Source organism: Gobio gobio (genome assembly GCF_949357685.1).
Source record: "Gobio gobio genome assembly, chromosome: 13".
Taxonomy (NCBI): Eukaryota; Metazoa; Chordata; class Actinopteri; order Cypriniformes; family Gobionidae; genus Gobio; species Gobio gobio.
In genome coordinates, this window is record NC_137106.1 from 48757262 (window position 1) to 48776270 (window position 19009).

A 19009-nucleotide genomic window follows, 5' to 3' on the forward strand; every position below is an offset into this window, starting at 1 on the left:
TCTGGGCTAGGCTAGCCAGCTTTCCCCACAATAAACTGGATTACATTCGATTACAGCTGTTGTGTCTTTGTTTGCGCTGTGTAAGTTACTCAATGCGCGTCAACGACGCTATTCATATGTTTGGAACATATCTAGAAATAATGCTATATTCAACACTTACTAACTCGTTCATCTCGCTGTAATGATACATTGCATGTGTTACAAAGTTGGTAGAATAATGATGAAGAGGACTCGGTGTGACTGGGACTCGTGTTTATTCAGAACTCTCAGATACAAACACAATAAACTCGCGCTGACTGACAGCGCTCTCATAACTCAGTAGTTACTATAAATAACTTTGTTAGCAATCGCTTCGTCTCCGTGATGTCCGGTTCGCGAACGAATCATTCTTTTGAATCGGTTCTTTTTAGTGAACCGAACCAGTTCACCAAATCGGACTGAATCGTTCTGAACGGTTCGCGTCTCGAGTCAGCGCTGATCCATAATTTACTAAAGTTACTAACTTTCTGACATGAGTGACAGTCCCTCCGACTAGAAATAAACTAATAACCTGTAGTATATGCTAGTAACTACAACAGTTCACCCTGAACTGAGACATGCTGAGAGAACTGATGAGAAGTGAACACAGGTCCATCCGTCTCTCTGGCAGACTCGTGCCTGCTCGTGCCTCGTTAAACCACGCCCCCTCCGCTCATTTAAAATGCAAAGATGTCAGCCAATCACAACAGTGGGCGTTTTTACTGAAGTCTCACAGCAGACACGCCTCTTGAAGCAGGGCATTCAGCCACAGGGCAAACAGCAGTATAGAAAAAATGCCTTTTATTTCTAAATTATGACATTTTATGATGTAAAAATCATACTAATAATATAAGTACACCTCAGGAAACACTATAAAATAATAGAAAAATGCCATGCCATGGGACCTTTAAAGACTGCATTCAGTACCGTTCGGTACATACGTGCACCATACCGGAAGCCCAGTACCGAAACGGTTTGGTACCAATACGTGTACCGTTACACCCCTAATATACAGTACACTGCATTTGAGGAGTTGTGTGTCAATGCCAGTTTATATTCATAGAGGACAGGTGCATGCTGGAGTCCTATTACTTCACCAAAAGAGATCAATTCAAATCTTTGTTTGATGAATCAACATGACAGAGTTCACACTAACACCGCTAGTCACTGCTTAAGCGAAGCAGCTCTGGGAGAGAAACGCCTGTCTAGATCTCATCTAACCTTTAGACGTGTTCTGAGTGAACAGCAGGCCGCCAACTCACACCGTCCTGCTGCTCCGGCAACTGACACGCACAACAGCGTTTCAGACACTGACAAGCCTTTCCTTGCTTTTAATCTGCGTTGGGTCAGCGTGACCATATAAAGACAGTCTTTGTATCTATGTCAGTGCATCACTACTTGACAACACTTTGGTGTAGATTAATGCAAAACCTCAGGTCATAATGTGGGTGTGAGTTCATTTTCAATAATTCCCATCATGGAATCGGTCACTTGAGCATCTGTCTGAGTGAACTGAAGTTATACAGGTAGGCTTGAGACATTGATATGCAGACTAATGCAGTTATTAGAGAGAGATTGCTTAAGCGTGTGCGTGTCTCTGCCTCAAAAACAGCGACGTTACTCCCTCGATACTGAGAAATGGCATGTAGTTTTTCAGATGTGAAACTACTTTATTGATAAATCGCAGGGAAGCGTTGACAAATTTATGTGTGCATTAATGTTTCCGTCTGTGTGTTTGTACTGTGTGTGTGCATTTGCATGGGAGAGAGAACGGGAGAAAGAGAATGTGCCGTCCATAGATAATGAAATTGAGGGGAAACATGGAAATAGTTTGGCATTTTTTATCCCATTGTGTGTCAAAATTACTTGCTTGGTCAGTGTCTGTGGGTTTTGGTTCATTTGCTGTAAGGACCTTTGAAATAAATCATTTGCAGAGTGATGATGTAACTAATGTGGTTATACAACTGCCTGACTCGTAGTCGTGCGATTTTAATGTAATCTTATATTTCTTAATACATTTGTGCCAGCTGGAACAAATGCTATAAAGAAATTATGAATTATCACACCAGGATTAAAAGTGGTCAAAAGTTTTTTTTCAAAAGAGCCAAGTCACTTTGGAGCAGTCACAACAAATGAACAATGATAGCATTTCAGGCAGGACAGCAGATATCATTCTCAAAGAGATGATTTTTGGAATATAATATAACAATGCACAATCACAGTGGGTTCAGCATTTACCGTATCTGAGGGAAATGTTGCAGCGAGTTGATCTGCCACTCTCTTCAAAAGGAAGGTTATAAACGGCGAACACCAATTGATTACACACGACGACTGTTATTTTGGTGGTTTGCTTGACAATGTGAGAACAGGACTCTTTTTTTTTTTTTTGACATTTTTAAATTTGCCTAAAACGAAATGGGGCTATTCCTATATGCTTTGTCTCCCGCTTCTTGATTCTCGCACCACCTGAGCTGGTTGTCATGATAATGACGGGCGGCACAAGTTCGCGTTCATTTATACTGAAACAGTTTCAGAGTCGCTTTTGATACTAGGGGGTGAGTTGGGTCAGACCTGCTGTATTTTAAGTCTGCTTTTATGTGGCACTGAGTCTTTACACAGATTTTTGAGACTTAGAGCCGCCTTAACTTTTTTTACAATGGCTACCGTTCAATTACAGAATAAAGTTCAAAATTGTGTTTTTTGTTTATAAATCATTGCATAGTATGGCTCCATTGTATTTGGTGAACTAGATTGAGAAATATGAACCAAAGCGGTCTTTAAGGTCAGCTGACCAGCTGGTTTTGATGATTCCTAGAACTAAACAGAGAAGTGGAGATCGAGCTTTTGTAGCGATAGCTCAAACTTTGGAATGATTTACCCTTTTCTCTCAGATCGGCACCCACATTAAGTGTTTTTAAAGCTCTTAAAGGATATATATATATTTATATATCATGATTATGATAGGAAGATAAAACTTAAAATATTAGATAATCCAACAATTGCAGAAAAACATTGGAAATGTATAAAATGGCCCTTTGCACCCAAAGTAATTAAAATTCTTAACAACTACTATCCATCTGTGGAGACACTGAGGGGCAGATTTGGTTTTGAAGTTGACTCTTGTGACTTTTGTCATGAAAACCCAGAACAAACAGAGCATTTATTCTTCCTTTTCTCAGTTAGTAGGAAGTTTTGGCAAGATGTACACAGCTGGTTAAATAATAAAATTAGCGAACTTGAACAATTTACAATAGAAGATATTCTTATGTATAACTCTAAACTGAAGAGGGATCTTTCACTTTTGATTAACCTTATCATCATTATGGGTAAATATCACATTCACAAAAATAAATGGAAAAAACAATTGCCAAATGTAAACGGTTTTAAAAATGAATTTTGTACCGGTATGTTATTATCCTCCTTGAACCTTGTAAAAATGTTTAAACAACCTGTAGAAGCTATTTGTTATGCTGCTAAAATGTTTTTGATCCTTTAACACATTATTTATTTTGAGAACAATACCTTTTTATTTTTTTAATTGTCAATCTGCATTTTGTTGTTGCCTTGCCTGTTGTCTCTTATGCTGTTGTCTCCACGAGAGTTTGTAATAAACATTAAAAAAAAACATTAAGCTTAAGGAATATCTCCTCGCATCAGCATTCAATGGGGTATAGAAGTTGTTTGTGTACAAAAACTGAGGGGTTTATTGTCTCTGTTGTTTTAACTGTGGTTTTAGTGCTGTGTTTTTGATTGTTGTGACTGTCTCTGTGTTTTTAGATATTGTACAGCACTTTGTTCAATGGCCAGTTGTGTAAAAGTGCTTAATAAATAAACAAACAAACGGACTCACTCAAAGTCAGTCTCTCAGTCAAAAGTACAAAAGCAGTGTTCTAGTTAGTACAGGGTTTAAGTTAAATAAACATATCAGTTATTAACTACAGAAAAATGACATGAATTGCAATTAAGTATTTTAAATGATTGGCTGAATCTGGTCATAATAAGTATTTTGATAATTACAGTAAAACAAGGGTAAAAGAGCTGGTCTTTGCCAATTAGCAGTGAGGTGTGAAGTGAGACTAGAGCATATGTCAGTTTCATGGTCCTGGTGGGCAGAGGTCTAAACTACAGGGCTCCTGTGGTGTGTGTGTGTGTGTGTGTGTGTGTGTGTGTGTGTGTGTGTGTGTGTGTGTGTGTGTGTGTGTGTGTGTGTGTGTGTGTGTGTGTGTGTGTGTGTGTGTCCAGCTGCTTCTTGTGGACACTTTCATTAGAACAATTAACACAGACGTCAGTCATAAAGCACAGACTCTCTGCTATTTGAAACATGCAGCTCTTTCTGGTTGCCTCACAGTTGTGAAGTTGTTGATTCAGTTAATTTCAATAACAGTGTCAGGGCTGCAAAGTCCATCTGGGGCCCATACCACACTGTCTGGTAGTTGAACAAATCCAGAGTTACAGGATTCGTTTTGAGCTGACAAATCCAAACCAATCCAATCATGCTTTGTTGGTACCATGACACTGATCGGATTTACTCATTTTTAGAGCTTTACCTATTGATTCTAAAGCGTATTTATAACTGGTATGCACCGATCAAGCATAACATTATGACAGGTGAAGTGAATAACACTGATGATCTCTTCATCACCTGTTAGTGGGTGGTATATATTAGGCAGCAAGTGAACATTTTGTCCTCAAAGTTGATGTGTCAGAAGCAGGAAAAATGGATTTGAGCGAGTTTGACAAGGGCCAGATTGTGACGGCTAGACGACTGGGTCAGAGCATCTCCAAAACTGCAGCTCTTGTGGGGTGTTCCCGGTCTGCAGTGGTCAGTCTCTATCAAAAGTGCTCCAAGGAGGGAACAGTGGAGAACCGGCCACAGGGTCATGAAGGACCAGTGGAGAACCGGCCACAGGGTCATGAAGGACCAGTGGAGAACCGGCCACAGGGTCATGAAGGACCAGTGGAGAACCGGCCACAGGGTCATGGAGGACCAGTGGAGAACCGGCCACAGGGTCATGAAGGACCAGTGGAGAACCGGCCACAGGGTCATGAAGGACCAGTGGAGAACCGGCCACAGGGTCATGAAGGACCAGTGGAGAACCGGCCACAGGGTCATGAAGGACCAGTGGAGAACCGGCCACAGGGTCATGAAGGACCAGTGGAGAACCGGCCACAGGGTCATGAAGGACCAGTGGAGAACCGGCCACAGGGTCATGGAGGACCAGTGGAGAACCGGCCACAGGGTCATGGAGGACCAGTGGAGAACCGGCCACAGGGTCATGGAGGACCAGTGGAGAACCGGCCACAGGGTCATGAAGGACCAGTGGAGAACCGGCCACAGGGTCATGAAGGACCAGTGGAGAACCGGCCACAGGGTCATGAAGGAACAGTGGAGAACCGGCCACAGGGTCATGAAGGACCAGTGGAGAACCGGCCACAGGGTCATGAAGGACCAGTGGAGAACCGGCCACAGGGTCATGAAGGACCAGTGGAGAACCGGCCACAGGGTCATGGAGGACCAGTGGAGAACCGGCCACAGGGTCATGGAGGACCAGTGGAGAACCGGCCACAGGGTCATGGAGGACCAGTGGAGAACCGGCCACAGGGTCATGGAGGACCAGTGGAGAACCGGCCACAGGGTCATGGAGGACCAGTGGAGAACCGGCCACAGGGTTATGAAGGACCAGTGGAGAACCGGCCACAGGGTCATGAAGGACCAGTGGAGAACCGGCCACAGGGTCATGAAGGACCAGTGGAGAACCGGCCACAGGGTCATGGAGGACCAGTGGAGAACCGGCCACATGGTCATGAAGGACCAGTGGAGAACCGGCCACAGGGTCATGAAGGACCAGTGGAGAACCGGCCACAGGGTCATGGAGGACCAGTGGAGAACCGGCCACAGGGTCATGGAGGACCAGTGGAGAACTGGCCACAGGGTCATGGAGGACCAGTGGAGAGCTGGATACAGGGTCATGAAGGACCAGTGGAGAACCGGCCACAGGGTTATGAAGGACCAGTGGAGAACCGGCCACAGGGTCATGAAGGACCAGTGGAGAACCGGCCACAGGGTCATGGAGGACCAGTGGAGAACCGGCCACAGGGTCATGGAGGACCAGTGGAGAACCGGCCACAGGGTCATGGAGGACCAGTGGAGAACCGGCCACAGGGTCACGAAGGACCAGTGGAGAACCGGCCACAGGGTCACGAAGGACCAGTGGAGAACCGGCCACAGGGTCATGAAGGACCAGTGGAGAACCGGCCACAGGGTCATGGAGGACCAGTGGAGAACCGGCCACAGGGTCATGGAGGACCAGTGGAGAGCTGGATACAGGGTCATGAAGGACCAGTGGAGAACCGGCCACAGGGTCATGAAGGACCAGTGGAGAACCGGCCACAGGGTCATGAAGGACCAGTGGAGAACCGGCCACAGGGTCATGGAGGACCAGTGGAGAACCGGCCACAGGGTCATGGAGGACCAGTGGAGAACCGGCCACAGGGTCATGGAGGACCAGTGGAGAGCTGGATACAGGGTCATGAAGGACCAGTGGAGAACCGGCCACAGGGTCATGAAGGACCAGTGGAGAACCGGCCACAGGGTCACGAAGGACCAGTGGAGAACCGGCCACAGGGTCATGAAGGACCAGTGGAGAACCGGCCACAGGGTCATGGAGGACCAGTGGAGAACCGGCCACAGGGTCATGGAGGACCAGTGGAGAGCTGGATACAGGGTCATGAAGGACCAGTGGAGAACCGGCCACAGGGTCATGAAGGACCAGTGGAGAACCGGCCACAGGGTCATGAAGGACCAGTGGAGAACCGGCCACAGGGTCATGGAGGACCAGTGGAGAACCGGCCACAGGGTCATGGAGGACCAGTGGAGAACCGGCCACAGGGTCATGGAGGACCAGTGGAGAACCGGCCACAGGGTCATGAAGGACCAGTGGAGAACCGGCCACAGGGTCATGGAGGACCAGTGGAGAACCGGCCACAGGGTCATGAAGGACCAGTGGAGAACCGGCCACAGGGTTATGAAGGACCAGTGGAGAACCGGCCACAGGGTCATGGAGGACCAGTGGAGAACCGGCCACAGGGTCATGAAGGACCAGTGGAGAACCGGCCACAGAGTCATGGAGGACCAGTGGAGAACCGGCCACAGGGTCATGGAGGACCAGTGGAGAACCGGCCACAGGGTCATGAAGGACCAGTGGAGAACCGGCCACAGAGTCATGGAGGACCAGTGGAGAACCGGCCACAGGGTCATGGAGGACCAGTGGAGAACCGGCCACAGGGTCATGGAGGACCAGTGGAGAACCGGCCACAGGGTCATGGAGGACCAGTGGAGAACCGGCCACAGGGTCATGGAGGACCAGTGGAGAACCGGCCACAGGGTCATGGAGGACCAGTGGAGAACCGGCCACAGGGTCATGGGCGGCCAAGGCTCATTGATGCACGTGGGGTCCGATCAAACAGACGAGCTACTGGAGCTCAAACTGCTCAAGAAGTTAATGCTGGTTCTGATAGAAAGCGCATCTCAGTTTGTTGAGCATGGGATTTCCCCTTCATGTGGATGGCCGGGTGTGTGTGTGTGGCTCACCTGGGGAACACATGGCACCAGGTGCATTATGGGAAGAAGGCGTGGCGGTGGAGGCAGTGATGCTTTGGGCAATGTTCTGCTGGGAAACCTTGGGTCCTCCATCATGTGGATGTGACTTTGACACGTCCCACCTACCTAAGCATTGTTGAGCCCATGTACAGCCTTTCATGGAGACGGTATTCCCTGTGGCTGTGGCTCTTTCAGCAGATAATGCGCCGCCACAAAGCACAAATGCTTCAGGAATGGTTTGAGGAGCACAACAACGAGTTTGAGGCGTTGACTCGGCCTCCAAATTCCCCAGATCTCAATCCAATCGAGCATCTGTGGGATGTGCTGAACAAACAAGTCCGATCCATGGAGGCCCTTACAGGACTTAAAGGATCAGCTGCTAACATCTTGGGGCCAGATACCACAGCACACCTTCAGAGGTCTAGTGGAGTCCATGCCTCGAAGGGTCAGGGCTGTTTTGGCAGCAAAAGGGGAACAACACAATATTTGCCTGATCGGTCAGATTTTTTTTAAGGCCAGATTTACTAAAGAGGGGAAATTAGCGTGAGAGCTCAATCCCATAAAAGTGCACATGGGAATGGAAATTAAAGAACACAGACACAGCCGGATCATTTCTATAATGACCAACACAATCTACCAAGAGCAGCGCAAATTAGCGTCTGGTTTAAGACGTGCTTTTTTGGGGCGGTAAATAATGGCGCAAACACCAGTAAATTGACGAGCACAAACTTTAGTAAATCACCTTGCATGATTCATTTAAATACTCTCCTTCCATAAATACTGCGTGGTGTGTGACAGCTGATGTAAAATAAAGGATCGGACTTGGGCTTGGGATCGGCTCCGGACATCACCAGAATTATTTTTTCAATAGTGTTGTTCCCTGAGAGTCACAGCGTGTTTTCAAAGTCTTACAAGGTTTGAATTGCACTTGCTTAGGAATTATTAGACAGACACACACCATTATGTTTCACAGTTGAATAACAAACACTACTCTACTGCGGCAGATCTTTTCGGTGTTAAATAAGGAACGGTGAAGGATTAGGAGTGTGTACTTCATCTGAGAGATTGCTTTAGAACAATTATTTTGACATTATACCAGCAGATGCAGGCGTTAATCTCACTATGGTGTCATGAGTAGTGCAGTTCCTGTATATAAATTGCCATTAAACTCTCACATCTGCTCATAAATACCAAAAGTTATGTAGGTTGGACTCCTAGAAAAGTTTCTGTTTAGCATCAAACTCTTGTAAATCGGACCACACTGACAAAGTGCCCATAAGGAAATGTTTCAGATGCAAAAAGAAACTGAAGGACAAAGCAGGAAGAACAATAATAGGAAACATCAGATCAAAGACTGAAAAAACTGAACATGTGCAAAAAGGAAGGGCTATAAGGCTGAAGTAAAAAAGCTTGAGAAGACCATTTACTGTATTTTCCTGTCTCGTATATCTTGGCTGATATATGGGATTAGTGAAGGGCTACCAAAATTCACATAATATAGACTGAACTCAAGAATAAGAATTACATTTTCAGTTTCATGACACTGAAGCACTTTAGGTCACAACATTTTCTATGAATATCCTCCTAAAGAAGACAGTTAGTTTAGGAATACATACTTTTTTCATGAAAGCTGGTTTGTGAAGTATGGGAAACATAGATCAGAGACACTTTCATAGCAAAACAAAAAAGTACATTCATACCAGACATGCCAACATTCCTGAATGGCTGCAGGACAAAGACATGTTTGTATGTGTTATCGACCCTCTTTCCCAAGTAAATATTTGATGAGGACAGTTCTTGAAATGACTACTTGGAAATAGAGTCATAATTCTGAGTTTTTACATTAATTGTAAGACATTAACTTTGAATTATGTTGTAGATTTTTCTCAAAGTTGCAAATGATAAGATAATGTTCAAATATCACAAATTTGTAAGATTAGTAAGATGTCTTTCAGGATGTAACACCACAAACTAGGGCATGGTATTGACACAAATTTCACAAGTCAATTCGATTTCGATTCACAAGCTTTCTATTCGATTCGATTTTCGATGTATATCAGGTACAATACATGGCAAATTTTCTCAAGGAAAACAAATCTCTTAACTAATGCTGTAAACTATGGGAGTCAGTTGGTACTAGCCTACTAATATTGAAGGTAAAAATGAACTGATCTGTATACAAACACTTAAATTACACTCAATGATGTTTTTTATATAATAATAAAAGTTATATTAACTTTACAATTACATAATCATATTTCTACTCCAATTCGTTTTTTGAAATATAAACATTTAAATGTTGAGCGTCATAAAAACTTGCCAGATTTATTCATACATAGCCTACATGCATTAAATAAGAACATTAAAAATAACAATGAATAAAATCAGCAAAATGCTCCTCTCTAGAGTACATTTTTCTAGCTGACTAACGAGTTTATGGACACTGGATATGGTTTTTCTGAGGTAAATGTGACGTTACATGACATAGTTTACAAGCCGTTTTGTAAACAGAAGATCAGTTCATGTGCGCTCCACGCTGTGGTAGAGCGATCTTGCGCCACAGCGCCAAAACTGTATTTATGTTTTTGAATTCCGTAAAAAAATGGACGCAATTTTAAATCGGACACTTTTTTTCATATCAATAGTAGTAAAGATTATTGCGATGTATTGGATGGGAGGCTTGCTGTAATGTCCCATTCATTCATCAACTGAAACAGGATGACTAATCGATTCTTGGGATTTAAGAATCGATATTGTTTCGTAAAAGTGAGAATCGATTAAAATCGAGAAATCAATATTTTTTACCCAGCCCTACCACAAACAATAATATATAAAAATCAAATGGAATGGATAATTCTGTCAGTTGGTGAAAAGTGGTAGATGACAACAACTTTAAATGAGAAAAACATGACATGAGAGTCACAGAAATAGCTGATGACAGAGACATGCTGTAAATGTGGTAGAGAACCACAGACACTCTGAAAAGGCAGCACTTCCTCTTTGGAGGCTGGACGATCGGATGATAAAGCCAAAACTCATGTGATGGTGGAGGCTGATTTTGCAGTTTTTGTAGAGAGGTTTATCGTGTTTGCGAGGTCCAGGCAAAACTGGAAAATCCCTGGTAGTTCTCAAACCATCTTTAAGAATGAACATGGACCTCATTTTTACTTCATTTCTGGCAATTAAAAGTACTTTTCCTTAAAATGAAAATATTTGGAGTTGCCCTTAAGGGACTACCGTAGATAACTATGTAGAGAATGTGACTGGTTCAACAACTCCGCTATCTCTTCAAATCTCCACTAGATTACTCAAACTGCTTAAACAAGGAAGTCAATGAAGCCTTTAATCTGTAACCACTGGACTGATCTTATGCGCCATCTGACACAGAGAAAAATCACATGCTCCACAGCTTGTGATAATGTTTATTTCATTGTGTGTGACTTGAATTTCTCAGCCTGTGAGAATGTGTACTGGTTAACATGGTCATATTCATCTGCAGTATTACAGGATGATTATTTTAATAGGATTGGCCAGGAATGAGGGATCTGTCATTTTGCAACAGTAACAGAGCCAGACTATTATTATTAATAATAATAAATAAAAAATATTACTTAGCACGGTTATTTATTACTCATTTATTACAGTTACTTAAAGTGCCCCTATTATGCTTTTTCGGATATGACCTTTCATGTACAGTGTAATATAACGGTGTGTGAATGTAAAAGGTCTGCAAATTTTCAAAGCTCAGAGTGCAGATAAATGGCATTATGGTCTCCTAAAAGAAAGAATTGATTCTGAACTGCCTGATACGGGTTTCCAGTAATTCCGGACTCACTTCCTGTTCAAAACTATGTAGGTTTGTAATACATTTGCACAATGGTCTCCAATGGCTGTCCGTGAACAACGTCTCCTTTACCCCGCCCTCAAACACTGTAGTTGTAGCTGAGACTGGAAGAGTTTGGTTTTGAGAAGACGCTGTTTTCTGCAAATCCACTTTGATGAGATTGATACGGTAAAAAGCACACCATCGTTACTGATCGTATCACTGCGTGTCAAGAACTGAGGAAGATCTAGAGCTGAAATTCAGAAAAGGTAATGAGCATTATGTTTCTGACACACGCTGCAAGTGGTCAAACAATCAAAACAGATTGGGCCATCTGACCAATCAGAGCAGAGCAGGCTCTCAGAAAGGCGGGGTTTAGAGAGACTGAATCCTTTATCGAGCCGTTTCAGACACCCTTGGATGCATGAAAACCTGTTGTAGGAGAATCCAAAACAACATTAGGAACCTTTAAAATAGCATAATAGGGGCACTTTAACTATACACTTACCTAAAGGATTATTAGGAACACATACTAATACTGTGTTTGACCCCCTTTCACCTTCAGAGCTGCCTTAATTCTACGTGGCATTGATTCAACAAGGTGCTGAAAGCATTCTTTAGAAATGTTGGCCCATATTGATAGGAAAGCATCTTGCAGTTGATGGAGATTTGTGGGATGCACATCCAGGGCACGAAGCTCCCGTTCCACCACATCCCAAAGATGCTCTATTGGGTTGAGATCTGGTGACTGTGGGGGCCATTTTAGTCCAGTGAACTCATTGTCATGTTCAAGAAACAAATTTGAAATGATTGGAGCTTTGTGACGGTGCATTATCCTGCTGGAAGTAGCCATCAGAGGATGGGTACATGGTGGTCATAAAGGGATGGACATGGTCAGAAACAATGCTCAGGTAGGCCGTGGCATTTAAACGATGCCCAATTGGCACTAAGGGGCCTAAAGTGTGCCAAGAAAACATCCCCCACACCATTACACCACCACCACCAGCCTGCACAGTGGTAACAAGGCATGATGGATCCATGTTCTCATTCTGTTTACGCCAAATTCTGACTCTACCATCTGAATGTCTCAACAGAAATCGAGACTCATCAGACCAGGCAACATTTTTCCAGTCTTCAACTGTCCAATTTTGGTGAGCTCGTGCAAATTGTCGCCTCTTTTTCCTATTTGTAGTGGAGATGAGTGGTACCCGGTGGGGTCTTCTGCTGTTTTAGCCCATCCGCCTCAAGGTTGTGTGTGTTGTGGCTTCACAAATGATTTGCTGCATACCTCGGTTGTAACGAGTGGTTATTTCAGTCAAAGTTGCTCTTCTATCAGCTTGAATCAGTCGGCCCATTCTCCTCTGACCTCTAGCATCAACAAGGCATTTTCTCCCACAGGACTGCCGCATACTGGATGTTTTTCCGTTTTCACACCATTCTTTGTAAACCCTAGAAATGGTTGTGCGTGAAAATCCCAGTAACTGAGCAGATTGTGAAATACTCAGACCGGCCCGTCTGGCACCAACAACCTTGCCACGCTCAAAATGGCTTAAATCACCTTTCTTTCCCATTCTGACATTCAGTTTGGAGTTCAGGAGATTGTCTTGACCAGGACCACACCCCTAAATGCATTGAAGCAACTGCCATGTGATTGGTTGATTAGATTAATGCATTAATGAGAAATTGAACAGGTGTTCCTAATAATCCTTTAGGTGAGTGTATATTAGTATTGTTTATTCTGATCATTATTATTAATTAATTCAACCATTTATGGAGGATTAGTGTCTTTTAACATACTGATGACTGCCATTTTATAAACCCAATAAACCACTCCCTTTAACCAAAGTAAAATCATTCTACAATGGATTCTGATATATTCCATATCTCCAAGAAGTCTCGTCTACTTGCCTTTGTTCAATAACAGAGCTACATTTCAATTGTAGTGAGGTCAGGACTGTCTTCTGTTGTTCATTTTCTCCTGTGTTTTTGACTTACTCAACTTCCTTTGAATCAGAGTTCACAGAAACACACACACACACACACACTCTGCAGTAGAGTTTCCCGATGCGGTTTGGAATTCATTAGTCCGCAGTGATGGAGCCGAGGAGCCCTGAGGCGTCCAGCAGCCCCATAACATTTATCCCTTCCACCGTGATTCAGTTGGGTCGATACTCTGTGTTGGCACCGGGAGGGAGGAAACGCCTCCACTTGACTCACGGTTGCCTCACACACTCATTGTAGTAATACTTTTTGGAAAGCAGTTGTTTTCTTATGTTGATCATAGACAGTTCAGTAACACAGGTGTTCTCAATCACAAGCCGACAGACTGTACATGGTATAAATCTTTCTCTAGTCTTGCACAACTTCTGACCATAGATGTAAAGTCTGGTTCCCTAAGCAGTTTATTCTAGACAAAAACTGCTCGCATAGAAATACGTCTGGCATTTAAAGAGGACCTATTAATCTTTTTTTAGTGTGTAATGTTGCTGTTTGAGCACGAGAAAGCGCGTGGCATTTCCCAAACACGCTCAAAGCACTTGAGCAATCACAACACACTGCTCCAGCTGACCAGTCAGAGCACACTGTGCTATTCGGAAGGAGGGGCTTCATAGAGACAGGAAGTAAACAGAGCGTTACTGACAGACTGGGAAGAGACGAGCTGCAACAATGGAGAATATGGGGAAAATAATGTGTTTTTGATCATTCAAGCATGAAAACATATTCTAGCATAGCCAGAAAAACTAAATCAAGACTTAGTAAGGGCATAATATGACCTCTTTAAGTACGGGATAATTTACATCCAGCCAGTTTTATTGCAAAATAAAACGAGAAGTAGTAAATGACTGAATGTACATAAAATCGTGAAATGTGAGATTATCAAATCACAAAGGCTGCGATTTTATTATATAAATATATGCGCTGTGTGTTTCAGAGTGAAGCGCAGCACCGTCTTCATTTACACATGAGCAGCTCATGATCCGCTGGTGTTTTCGGCGTCTCAGAGCGGCTCTATTCACAGTCAATTCTGTCATTTTTTACATCACAATTGCAATTTTTAGTAGGGATGCACCGAATATAGGATTCAGTTTCGGATTTGGCCTGAATATTGGGCTTTGACGGGGTTCGGTGTCTGCCGAACCTTCGAATATTTTTCCACTGAACCGAACCCTAGGCTTGCACTACACGCGCTCCGCTGGTCGACGTAATGATGAATTGGGCATTGATTATGGGAAGATGTTTCCTAGTGTTTACCTCGCGAGCAGGGACTTTCTGGGTAATTTAGTCACAATTTGAAGAAAAGATTTGTTTTTCACGAGACTTTGTGACTTCCTGCTTTTGTCCATATATTAGGGACTATAGGGATAATAGTATATTTTAAATGGCTAATAAGTCAATAAGTGCTCCTATGCCGCCATCTACTGGTTATAGTGGTAAGTTCATGTATTTTTAAAATGAAAGTGCTTGTTTGCCACGAAGTGATCTACACATTAACAAAAAAAACACATTAGACTATTTCTTCCACAATACCCCGGTAAAAACGTTTAGTTTTACAAATCATTACATTAAAATTGGATAATGTTTAGAGCTTTGAAGTGCTGGAAAAAGTGTGAAGCTCTTGAAAACCCTTGAAAAGTGCTTTAATTTCAAACTCAAAAGGTTGTATGAACCCGGGGATGAATAATGACAACAACATTAAATCCACGTGGTGTCACTACAGTAACTCATGGTGAATGTTGGTTTGTGACTGAAACCCCTGATCTTCGCTCATGTTGTCTCAGTGTTTCTCCTGGTCTCCACGTCGGCTCTGTTTGATCTGATATCTGTGGTTTATAACAGAATTCAGCACCGAACGCTTCCACTAGATATCACAGTAGCAATGTGATTAATTCTGTGGTGAATTAAAATGCTTTCTCACTGGATCTCCAGTGCTGTGTAGTAACGGTGTCACGAGATCGGCCCGTATTATTGCTCCGAGCTGGGAAACGTTCGCACAACAAACTTCCGTTCAGACTTCAAACACACTTTGCAGTGGGGTATTGTTTGTTCTGTGACTGATGCCGAAAACCCGAACCAATTACGTATGACACTGTATGTCGTAAGATGTTTGTGTATCTCTATGGCAAACGCGCGGGGGGCTGAGCCCATTCAGAACTACGGGAGCCCAGAGGGGAGCGTCAGCAGATGTTCATTCAAACAAATCGACGTAAACTACACATTTAGAATCAGAATCAGAAAGAGCTTTATTGCCAAGTGTGCTTGCACACACAAGGAATTTTTCTTGGTGCTGAAGCTTCCAGTGCACATATACAATACAAACACAACACAATTCGAGTCAATCGATAAAATCGATTTATCTCCCAGCCCTACCAAGTACCAGCCCAAAGTCCCTAGTTCCTGGGGAAAGTTCCTGTGGTGGAAACGCGGCTTAAGTGGACCGTTCAAATGCAGGCTGAGAAAAAGTGAAAATGGAACTCGTGAACAGAAAACGTGTTGTTTGGCAGTACTTTCAGTTAGAAGAAGGCGATTCAAGTCGAGCTACATGTTCAATTTGCAATGCCGGTTTGTCTCGTGATGACAAGGACCCTAAACAACAGCTGCTGTAAAACATTTGCGTATGAAACATCCGAAAGAATAGAGTTGTGCATGAGGGAATCTACAGACAGCAGCCAAAGCGGCAACTTCAGGTACGGCAAAGGAAGGACAGTCATCCTGGCATAATGTTGCCTATTCTTTCTTTTTTACAGTTAAAATTACATTAAATTAAAAATACACTGCTGTGGACGTTGTTTACTTCGTTAATGTGTTTACTGTGATAATGGACTGAGGATGGGAGTAGGATTCGGTATTTGGTTTCGGATTCGGCAGAATCTTAACCAGTGGCTTCGAACCCCAAAAATCTGAATTCGGTTTAACTAGTTTAATTCGATTTTTTCCCCCTAAATTGTGCACAGGGTTATTAGTGAAAACCGAAACCATATTAAAAAAACACTTCATTACTTGGAAAAAAAGTAAAATTTCTAAAAGTGAAATAAAAAATAACTATATAGACAGAAAAAAAAACTAATGGCAAAAATGGTAAAAACTCTCTTTTTTTTACTTTCACCAATTAAAATGAAAAACTAAATATAAAAATAAAACAAATTCAAAATATTAATAAAAACCCCACACTTCTTAGATACCACTGATCATGCAGTCCTAAATTAAAGTAAAAAACAATTATTAATGAACCTGATTTGAGGAATCATCCGTGTCTGTAGCTCAAAGCGATGATGGAGAAGTTATGTGCCACAGTTTAATAATTGGTGATCAAATCACTGAGCAGCAGTAAAGAGGGAAGACTTTACCTGATAAGCAAATGAATGTAGTGTAGTCACCCTGGCCTCCTGTAGCCAAGAATGGGATCTTCTTCTTCGTCCTCCTCTTCACCTGCACGGCTGCCAGCATCCTCTCATCATTGGGAAGAAAGACCGCCTTGTTGAGGGCCGATTTGCCACTCATTGTAGCCGATGGCACGGGCAGGGAGACAGCAGGGCTCTCTTAACTCTGACGACAGAGAAAATGAGACACAGAGGCCGTTTAGATCTCATTTCTCACAAAGACGCATTCAGTGTCCTTCCGAGTTTGGTCTTATAAGGTAGCCTGGCAAGACCGGTCTTCACAAGAATGCAAGTCAGATCATTGCGAACTTATAATTGAGTAACAGCCAGAGTTAATATCTAGCAGGACCTCTTCATTTGGACCTGGGGTTATTTATAACCTGATTCATGGAAACGAGTGGAATTATTATTTAACTAGATTGATTACACGGCTCTGTGGAATACTTGATTCTGGTATATTATTCTCCGATAACAACCCCAAAAAACTCAACACAGGCTCATCTGAGTATCTGTCACTGAAGTTAGTGCTTTACACTCGCTAGGAACGTTTGTTTTTTTTTCTCATGGAAGTTTTGCGTTTGGCGAGCTAATAAAATATTAGTGAAATCATTATTTTGTGTAATTATTTAATTTGGCACGTGTCATCCAGTATTGCAGACTCACACTAATGCAGCTGCTACCATTTTGTGACTATTGTTTTGTTCACTGTAAAGGATTATAAGAGAAAACAGGTACGATTTAAAGGGGTCATGAATTGAGAAATCAACTTTCCCTTGAGCTTTTGATATATAAAAGGTCATGATAATATAAGAATATCCTGTACGTTTCAGAGCTGAAAACTTCCTTGTTAGTCAAAGAAAAGCTTTTATTGACACCAGACCCAGGAAACAAGAGATCTCAGAATGTGCCAGGCAATGACGTCTGAGTGTGGTGAAGCACCGCCTCAACAGAAGAAGAACAACGCTTGATTCTGTAGCCCCGCCCACCGACTCGTGCCATTAACATGACATAGGCCTACAGAGAGAGCTAAACCACATCAAATTTCTATACATACCACATAAGCTTCATTCGGATTCTAATATTATGAATGCATGGATAAACTTTATTTTTAATGAATATTCAGCTCACGTGGGGAAGACTTTGCGTTTGTTCCTTTATTTCTGATCACAGATTCGTTTGTAAACAAGAGACTGGATTTTGCAGATTTGAGATTACATAAATGAATGAAGCAACACACTTAAAGTATGTGAGTAAAACATGTTTTTTATTTGTGATATTATTGCATTGTTACAGATCGTTTGATATCTATTGATTATGTGTATGTGTCTAACTTAACATACCTCAGACTGGAGAATCCTTTATTTGTGGTTCTTGATGTGCGTTGTTCACTCTCTTGACTTGATATTTGAAGGAAAAATACACAATCGCAGAAGTTTTGTTCATGCATGTGTGTGTGTGTGTGTGAGATACGCGGTTTGCGGTTATATCCACTGATCGGGCTGGCCAAGTAATAAAAAAATAACATTCCAATCAATCGCGGGTGGATGAGAGATAAATCATTGTGTTTGTTTGATAAAGACGTTTTGCGAGCCCTGTGGGACACATTATTCCGGTTGCCGTTTTCCCACACGCTTCAAAACAATCGAACCGAAGCTCATTAAATATGCAAATCTTATCCAATCCTAGCCATGGGCGTTTACTTTACCAAGTCTTCAGTGCGGCACGCCCATAAAACCAACGTGCAGGAGAAAGCCTCAAAACCAGGGCAGAAAATAGCCTATTGCTTATTCATTATGATGTTTCTGAATGTAAAAACCACGCAAACGTCATAAGTTGACCTCAGACAACAGTTGTTGTTTTTTTAAGCCAGTTCATGACCCCTTAAAAACAGTTTAATCTCAAATCAATATCTCTAATCCCCATCATTATTATGTTATAAGTGGTATGACTGTACTTCACCCCTTAAATTTGACCCTGGAGCACAAAACCAGTCATGAGTCTCACGGGTATATTTGTGGCAATAGCCAACAATATATTGTATGGGTCAAAATTATAATCTTTTTTATTTTATGCCAAAAATCATTAGGATATTAAGTAAAGATCATGTTCCATGAAGATATTAAGTACATTTCCTACCATGAATGTATCAAATTTTAAAAAAATATAATTTTGTAGTAATATGTGTTGCTA

At 42.5% G+C, this 19009-nt stretch overlaps 1 protein-coding gene across 1 annotated transcript in view; it reads right to left on the bottom strand.

The window, feature by feature from the left end:
- Positions 1-19009, bottom strand: part of stxbp6 (syntaxin binding protein 6 (amisyn)) — a 73304-nt gene that overhangs the window by 35682 nt on the left and 18613 nt on the right. The window contains exon 2 of the mRNA XM_079833228.1: positions 16787-16985. Coding sequence (XP_079689354.1) covers positions 16787-16940 — 154 coding nt within the window. The 5' untranslated portion in view covers positions 16941-16985. The remainder of the gene's footprint in view (positions 1-16786; positions 16986-19009) is intronic.